General features: G+C 41.2%; 1 protein-coding gene across 1 annotated transcript; it reads left to right on the top strand.

Moving 5' to 3' along the window:
• The first annotated feature begins 6,982 nt into the window (after nucleotides 1-6,982).
• On the top strand, nucleotides 6,983-8,147 carry gsx1 (GS homeobox 1). The gene is made up of 2 exons (XM_031759965.2): nucleotides 6,983-7,631; nucleotides 7,737-8,147. Exons 1-2 carry the CDS (start codon nucleotides 7,253-7,255, stop codon nucleotides 8,087-8,089), a joined length of 732 nt encoding a protein of 243 aa, XP_031615825.1. The 5' UTR covers nucleotides 6,983-7,252; the 3' UTR covers nucleotides 8,090-8,147.
• The last annotated feature ends 868 nt before the right edge of the window (nucleotides 8,148-9,015 follow it).

Raw genomic sequence — 9,015 nt, 5'->3', positions numbered from 1 at the left:
CTGAATGTAAATATGTCACACACACTCATACAAGCTTACTGTTGACAGGAAGGTTGAGCATGTCTTAAACTTATGGGGTTTTTAACACTCCTATATCTTCCTCTGTTTGATTTTTGGTCCACATGTATTTCTTTTTACCTTTAACTGCCACATTCTCAGCCAAGACAGAAAATGCATCATAGCTCACTTCATCCACATATTCATGCAAAAGATCAATCTAAATAACCACTGTTATTTTCATTTTTTATAGTTTATAAATAAATAGGTTATTCATCGCTGATTATTCATCCATTCAAAACATTCCAAGGATCTGTTTTTGTCATAATTAGCAGTTATTCATAACTGCACCAGTCGCTGGCACTCACGGTGTGGCTGTCAGCGAGATGCTCTGTGTGGCCAGCTGTGTAGAGACAGACATAGCTTTGATGATGCACCTAGCAACAGCACTTGACCTGGACTCAACCAGATCAGAGAGGCTCTACATGTCTGACTGAGGGATGGATGGATGCAGCAAGCAGATTCACCAACAGGGAAGAGCCAAACTTTTTAACGTGTCATCAACACATCCGCTGGTTTGCTGCTCATTCTAGAAACACTTTAGATTTCTATTTTTAGACCTATGTGTTCATACCTTCTGTATGTTTTTATGTTCACCCCAATACTGATTCACGGTGAGGTTTTCTAAAAGATTTGCAGGATGCACCTCTGGGAGTTCCAGCTACTTGTGTCAGCTTGACGTATGAGAGGTCATTTGTCATGTTTACAAAACACAGAGATGTGTCATTTTTTTTATATAAGTCTCCTCATAAAACCGAAGGGGATTATCTGAGTTTTGGATCAAGTTGTCGTGATCCTGAGTTTGCATCCAGCGTCTTCCTCTTTGGACTCTGTTTTCAGTTTGATATTTTTCTTTGCTTAGGTTATGTTCTCATTTTGATCCTGTAAGTTAGTTTTTCCTGTGCCCCATATGTGTTTCTGTGTTATCTCCTGTGTTAAGTCACTTTTTTCTTTGTGGTTTACTTTTGCCTGTCAAGTTCATGTATCTTAGTTTCTGTATCAGTGTGCTTGTCCCTTCCTGCTTTACTGTGACAGTCATTTGTCCTATGATCTCCATGTTCAGCCTTGTTCCTGTCTCATTAGTTAGATTACGTTCAGCTGTGTTCCCTCCTGTGGTTTGTTAGCACGTTTGTCAATAGCTGTGTCCCAAAACGTAGGCCGCATCCTTGCACTTCCGGCCTTCTCGGTCTTCGAAGGACCCGGCCCACATAGACCGCAAAGGCTGGGTCCTTCGAAGACCGAGAAGGCTGGAAGTGCGAGGCTGTGAAATCGGACAGTCTAGCCTTCAGATTTGCGTCACTGCTGTCTCGGTGGAGTTTAATAAACTCGGCCGTCTGCTCCTTGCTAGCTAAAATATAACAGGACACTGGCGTAAATTCTCGACCGTCTCACACTTTTGTTTAATCAGTTTTCTGTTTGACGTTTATTCAGCTGAGTGAATGGATTAATCCACCGGATGGATTAATAAAGTTCTATTTAATCTAATCTAATCTAATCTAATAACTTTGATCTCAGCCAAACCGATTTACTCCGGAACAAATAAAACACAGAAAAAAGCCAAACAATTACATTTCTAAGTTGTCCGAGTGACTTATATATCATGTTTAACCTTAGTAGTGAAAGACAGCGGGGGTCTGAAAACGATGAAGCCGGCAGTCCGCTGCTCTCGCCGGCTCGAGTGACCATTGAACCCCCCGGCTAGCTATCGAGCGGGTGGGTAACAGACGTCTCCAAAAACGTCGGCGCACTTGATAAACTTGATAAACCAAGCAGATATTTGAAGTTTACACGGCTACTTTTTCGCCTGAAAATATGTTAAAAGTTTATTTTGTGACCCAGAAAGATTAATAAGAGTAATATTAAAACTTAGTAGCACCCGCCATTGTTGGAAACTGGAATGGGCTGGGTCGTGCTATGAATTCTGGGATATGGTGGGCCACGAAGGACACACCCGACCCATCCTTCAAATTCGGGGAAATGAAGGACGCATTTGTCGGCATCCGCATTTGGGACAGCCTTCGTCGCCTGGCTGTGACGTAATTGGCCTTCAAATGTGGCCTCCGAAGGATGCAGCCTACGTTTTGGGACACAGCTCTTGTGTGAATTAATGTCTGCGTCTCCCTCTGTCCTGTTTTGCAATCTCCATCATTCCCAGGCTGTGTGTGCTGCCTGTTTGTCTAGTTTTCCTGTGCCTCATAGTTTAGTTTTTTATTTTTGGCATTCCAGTAATAAAGCTGCTTTAAAGTTAAGTTTTCTGAGAGTCTGCACTTTTGGGTCCAATCAACTCCTTCCCTCTTCACACCACCTCATTTGACACAAATATATATTTTAAAATTCTCAGCAGATTTGATCGTGAATATTAAATATACTAGCGAGTAACCCAAACATTCAGGCTCAGCTTGTGGTCAAATGTCAGACATTTATCCTGCAATTTCTGAACCTAGTTACAGTAATAAAAAATAACTAAGTGACAAAGATTGTGCTCGTGTTACTGATGATTAGAGAGTGTAGTGGAGTATTTCAAGCAATCGGAAAGTATTTGAAAATTACAGAAAAATTAATTAAGAAGGAGGGACAACAAGTTATACACGATTTTAAAGGTTTTATTAAAACAGTAAAAATACTATATTTTTACTTTAAATGGGACTTTGCTAACATCGCAGAGAGCAAGATAAGAAGCCAATGCTTCATATCAGGATGCAGTGATTTCTGATCAGTTATCAGCCAATAACGAGGTTACATTTAGACCACAAATACCACAATCTACTCCAAATGCATTTTCACCGCTTGGCTGATCTAATCATCATTTGAGTTGTTTATATTTTTTACTTCACTTGCCTTAATCATCAGTCCTCTTCAACCCAAAACAAACTAATGGAGGAAAAGGGAAAAAGAAATTACAATAGCATCTTAAAAGGCATTCATAAGCAGTTATGTGTACTTATGGTCTCATCTTTAGAGAGATCTGAAGTTACAATAAAAAGTGTTGTGCATGGTTTACACAACTGTAAGCTTTGATTTATGCTGAAAAAAAGGTTTGTGTACTTGTACTTGTGGACAGATGAAAACTGATTTACAGTGGGAACACTGTGGCAGAGCATTTGGATTTAATGTTTCTGGAAATGTTACATTCATATCAATAAAAGTGGTCCAAGTTAGACATATCAGTGTTGGGCCAAAGACACCAGGAAACTCCAAAGAAAACCTCACATATTCCACCATTTTCAGGCTTGCAAAACAAGAATGAAATAATCAGTTTTAATCACATTTCGACACATTTCTGATCTTCTGAATGTGATTCCTTTAAAAATCAGTTTTACAAAAAGGCAAACCATAATGCATATGTTTTGTAATGCTTTGTAAAATGTTGCTGGTTTGCCTGATTTCCAATCCTGTTGCAGCGACACTGAAACAGGGAATGTAAAAAAGTCCATAGACATGGTATTTTGAGTTTTTCTCATCAGTAAAAAGGCAACCAGATGTCAACAAACGTACAAACCCAACGCAAGGATAAAACATTCATTTTTAAGACTATAAAAATAAAAACACATTTCAACAAAAAAGACATTTTTTTAAGATCAGAAGTGTTGAAAATGTAAGTCTCACTTAGCAGTTTCTTGAAACTTTAGGTAAAGGTTAAATTTGATCTGTTTAATTGTGAGGCCCAGATGAGTTAAGTTGTGATTATGCATAAATTTTGTCATTTTTGAATGTTTCCTCAAATCAAAATAATTACTGACAGGCCACTACTAAAAAAGGTATTCATTTATTTGTATATTTTTAAGAAATTTTCATTACGGTTCTGTTTGAATGTTGAAAACCCATAAAAATATGACACTTATATTTTCAAGAAAATATTTAAGACAAAACTTCTCTGGTCTGCTCAAGTCCCAGTTCACCTGTAGAGCCTTATATCTGTCACATTATGGTACCTTGACTGACAGCTTCTCTTTGTCCATCTCCCTCTCTCTTAAGGATTCATTAGTCCCTATAGACTCCAGCAGCCTAAACATATTGCACCATTCAGCTGGTACTTACGTGTCATCTGTTATCTATTGGACTGGTGTTTCTGGTGAGCATATGAATGATAATCAGGCCTTTGTGTGTCCATAGAGGTGCAGCAGGATCTGCAGCCTGTGATGTTGCCTCAGGGGGAGATTAGGAGGGGCAGCCGGCCCTCTGTGTCACGTCGACAGTCACAGCGCCCATCCGCGGCTGGGCCAAACCCCACTGGGACCTTAAATCCTGTTACACTGTCAGCTAAAACCATCATTTGTATTAGAGATGTGTGGGTGTTTAAGTGTGTGTACATATTAAGTGAGGGAGGGATAGTGTCTTAAACTATGAATTATTCATACCAAAAAGAAAAGGAGATATTGACTACATCTCCATAAACAGACTGCTCTCTTTATGTCATCAGGCACGAGATCTTTGGGTATAATTGCGTAAAAGCCCCTGAAAATGTGCTTCTCCAACAGCACAGCAGGCACTGGTCAGTGTTATCATCAGGGATGAATTTGAGTGATGGCAATTGTTCCAACTTAATATCTTATAAATAATTTACTATTTCAGGGGTATGGCTTCCCCTCCCCATCAAACATTAATGTTAAGAAGCTTTACCAACTCACAGCTGCTAGTTACTGAACACATGAAGCTATGCTGAATTAGTCCGGCTCACAGGTTTGTGACAAAACATTAAATAAATTAACAGAAAAAGAAAAGTGCATGTGGATGTGGAGGTGATGATGCATAAACCTTATAAGTGCCCACAGGTGTATTTTTGCAGCTTGGAACTAGTGCAAAAATGAGCCGTTATAATGTGAGCAGGCTATTTTCCCTCGATTATTTATCTCAGTAACAAGTGATTATGGAGGATGAGATTCTTTGCACTTCTGGCCCGCGCCTCCAGAGGGAGGTCAAAACTATTTGTCAGTCTCCAGTTGGGATTGCAAATTAGGATGAGCCTCCCCTGCGAGAGGACCCATGAAACCTCTATTCCTATCCACGGGATGACTGCTGTACATAATTTGAAAATTAGGGCCTCTGATAACATCTTTATGTCGAGCAATGCGTCAAGCTGCCACCGCGTAGGCTGCATATCTGAGAAAGCTTGATATGAGGCATAATTCTTTTCAAATCTGAAGCGATTAGAGGCCTGAATTGAAAAAGAGAGAGACGCGTTTTACCCCTCCGTTTTCATCATCATTATTATTATTATTATTTTATTTTGGGGGGCTTTAGCGCACAAGCTGGCAAGCTCTCGGTGAGTGTTTTGAGGTATGATGAAAACATGTCATTAACGTATTAACTAATTAGGAATCGTAATAAAAGCGGCAGATTCGTATTTACAGGTTTCAGAGATTGCAGCAAGATTGACAGACTAGTTAATGGCTCATTCCTGGCAGGAAATGAAAGGATGGACTAATGCAAAAAAAAAAAAAAATAAAATCTGAAAATGGCTCTCGCGCATATAACAGGTTTTTGTCCTAATGACGAGATCTCGTTAAAGGGTTTAACTGCTCCTAATTTGTAACTACTTTAATGGCGCCACCTAATTACAGGTCTTGTTTTTTTTTAATTTATTTATTTTTTATGGAAGATTAGTGGTGTGAAGCTGAGCGCATTAAGCCTCTTTTATGAGGAGAGAACAGATAGCATCCCACCGTCATGTGGCTGTGTTGTGTGGAGCTGAAGGACTAATTCCCTGGACGTGACAATTTATGGAAAATGATGCTTAAAGCAGAACACGTAAACAATAAAGCGACAATGAGGAGCCTTTCTTACTTTAAAAAAAAGATGGCCTACGTGTCAAGTATAGGAACATCAGAGGGAAAGAAAAAGAAGGGAAAACAAGCGTCGAGTTTCGCCCTTTATGTCACGTCTAGTCGTACTTTAACGTTGTTGTGTGCTTAGGAAAGAAGCAGCTCTGCAGAAGAAGAATCGCATTCCACTATTTACTCACACATTACGGCTCCAAGTCTCTTTGAAGGTCTTGTTCAGAAAGCCTTAAAGTGAAAGAAAATGTTTTCCTATTACTTAATTCAATCAGAGCGCGAGGCGGGGGCTTCACGCACCGCGCACTGGGCTCCTCTATGACAGAGTCGCCTTTGTTGGGTCTATCCGCCGCTGTCACACACTTTAATTCGACTCTCTTTCTCTCTCATTGAAAACCCTCCACAATGACATTCAATAAGGGCCGCGGAGTGAAAACCTGGTTATTTTTACATATTCTTTCCCCCGACTCGGCAGGGGCCCGAGCAAAGGAATTAATCACTGCTCTTTAACAGCACTGCCTTCAGGCAATGACTTGTCCCTTTTTTTGTGCCCAGAAATGACACATTAACCCTAAAATGGATATGCATAAACTTTACATTCAGCTGTTGCGTTTATGTTTTTTTCTTCTTCTTTCTGCACTGTCAGTAAAGTAGACACACAGACCTGCCGGGATGCAGACGCAAATAATGAGAAATAATTAGAAATAAAGGACGTAGGATTTGGAATAATGTGTATTTTCTCGTGTTAATTAAAAAAGAAAAACTTTAACAATACTTGACGGCTTTGCCTTGACAGCTCCACCAAATATAGACACGATTAACTGTTGATTTTTAAAAGCAACTGCGGGGAAATTGCTCTCTAATTTACCTGCTGGAGTGAAATATTTGAATAAATGTAAATGTGTACCAGCGACTCTCCACCTCTACCTCTCGCCCCGGGACACGTAGACCTACTTTAGACTTTAACTCAGACACACTGGTTAATGTCTAAGACAAAACTTGAATGCACGCCGGCTCTCCAAATGTGACAGAAACGTTTTCTCTCGCAAATTTAAGCTCGTCTCTATGATAAAATGAGAATGATGATAAAAGGGAGAATGGGCTGTGCCGCCTCTTGCGGCGTGGGTGGGGCTGACAAGAATAGACTACATTATGCAGTTCATTTAGTTAACAAGTGAAATAATGGGGAAGCGTGCAGTGGGAATGCCGAGAGAAAGGCACAAAACCCTATTGAGAGCTCTTGGCCGCTTACAGCGTAACCGTCACATGGCCGAACCGAGTCCGCGGCAGCTATTTAAAGAGAGGCTGTGCGCCTTCAGCACCACTTCGCTGTCCACAGTCCCGGAGAGAGCACGCTGACGCAACCAAACGAGCACGAACGACTTAAACTTTCGAGCACGCCGAGCAACAAGTTTGCAAACATGCCGAGATCTTTTCTCGTGGATTCCTTGATTTTAAGGGAGGCCAACGACAAAGGGAACGAGAACAACCCACCTTTATTCCCGTACGCTGTGCACTCGCCGCATCACGCGCACGGGCTGCCGGGCTCCTGCCACTCGAGGAAAGCCGGGCTTTTGTGCTTCTGCCCGCTGTGCATGACTGCCTCCCAGCTCCATCCATCTCCACCGACGCTGCCGCTTCTCAAAGCATCGTTTCCTCCCTTCAGCTCACAGTACTGCCACTCGGCTCTGTCGAGGCAACACTCTTCATCCAACAGCGTCAACCTCAGCCACGGACCGGGGATATACCAGGCTGCCTACTCGGTCCCAGACCCTCGACAGTTCCACTGCATCTCCATCGGTGAGTAGAGGCTGTTTTAACCACTGATCGAGTTCAGAAAACGCTTCATTACATTTGTTTCCATAATTTCCCCCCGTGGCTCACAGTTTATGTTTATTTTCTCAGAAAACAGTAACGGCAAACTTCAGAGCAGCAAGCGCATGCGCACCGCCTTCACCAGCACGCAACTTTTGGAGCTGGAGCGAGAGTTCACCTCCAACATGTACCTCTCCAGACTGAGGCGCATTGAGATCGCCACGTACCTGAACTTGTCCGAGAAGCAGGTGAAAATCTGGTTCCAGAACCGCAGAGTGAAGCACAAAAAGGAGGGAAAGAGCAGCGGTCAAAGGACTGGATCACATAACTGCAAATGCTCGTCCCTGTCAACCGCCAGGTGCTCGGAGGAAGAGGACGATGACATTCCCATATCTCCTTCCTCGTCCGAAAAGGAAGATGTGGACCTGTCCGTCTCCCCCTGAACGCCCCCCTCTTTGATCCCCCCTTTCTGAAAGATTTTGCTCCTGATGATTTTGAATACAGCCAAAAACAAACAGACTGTTCCACTTGTGTTCAGTCGTCTGTACATAGAGAGAGAATATTTTAAAATCAGGGGACTGCCCTGAATTATTGTATAGCTGTATACATGTTGTACGTTTTGTATGTAGTTTTTTCTGAAAACAGTCACTTGTTGTTGCCAATCCGATGAATATGGTAGGCATATTTGTAAAGATACCCCCCAAAAAAAAACCCCCAAACAAACAATAGCAACATTGTTAATGAGTATTTTGGGGAAGACAGTATTTTGTACTATACTTGGTAAATACTGGTTAGATTCATTCTATGTGGATGGAACTGTGACTTAAAATATGGAAAGCTGGAGAGAAATCCGCCGACACCACTCTGAAATTATATCTTCAGTGTAATTGAAAAAAAAATATTTATTTATTTAAAAATGTTCATACTTAAATAAAAATATTTCTGAGCGGTAGACTGCGTTGTCTTGTGAGTTATTATTTTATGGGCTTTTTTGCGCACCACTGAATGCGCACGGGGAAAAACATGAATTCCGCCTGAAAATATTAGTTTGGGTATTAATTTAAAAGGAAAAAGCCAAAAAGGTACAAATACAAATATTGGAAATTGTATCTTGTAACCTTTATTTAAACTAGTAAAATAAGATATAGGGACATTCACATATTAAAACTTTGGATAGCTGCGCTTGCGTGGAAACGTTCGCTTTGCTCGGTTTTTCAGAAATTACACGGTTTCTGTGCAAATTAAACACGCATATTTTAATATTCCCTTACGAAACGTTAAAGCTGCTGGTCGCAGGGTGTGTTGGTGCTTTGGGAAGATTTTAAAGGTGCTTAACAGAGTTCATTTTTCCCCACAGAAACCCCCCAAA

Source organism: Oreochromis aureus, linkage group 10, assembly GCF_013358895.1.
Source record: "Oreochromis aureus strain Israel breed Guangdong linkage group 10, ZZ_aureus, whole genome shotgun sequence".
Lineage (NCBI taxonomy): Eukaryota > Metazoa > Chordata > Actinopteri > Cichliformes > Cichlidae > Oreochromis > Oreochromis aureus.
Note: the sequence above shows the minus strand (reverse complement) of the source record. Positions and strands in the feature narration are given on the sequence as shown.

Coding starts and splice junctions, on each gene's coding strand:
- gsx1 (XM_031759965.2), top strand. CDS start 7,253: ATGCCGAGATCTTTTCTCGTGGATTCCTTGATTTTAAGGGAGGCCAAC. Junction 7,632..7,736: donor GTTCCACTGCATCTCCATCG/GTGAGTAGAGGC, acceptor TTATTTTCTCAG/AAAACAGTAACGGCAAACTT.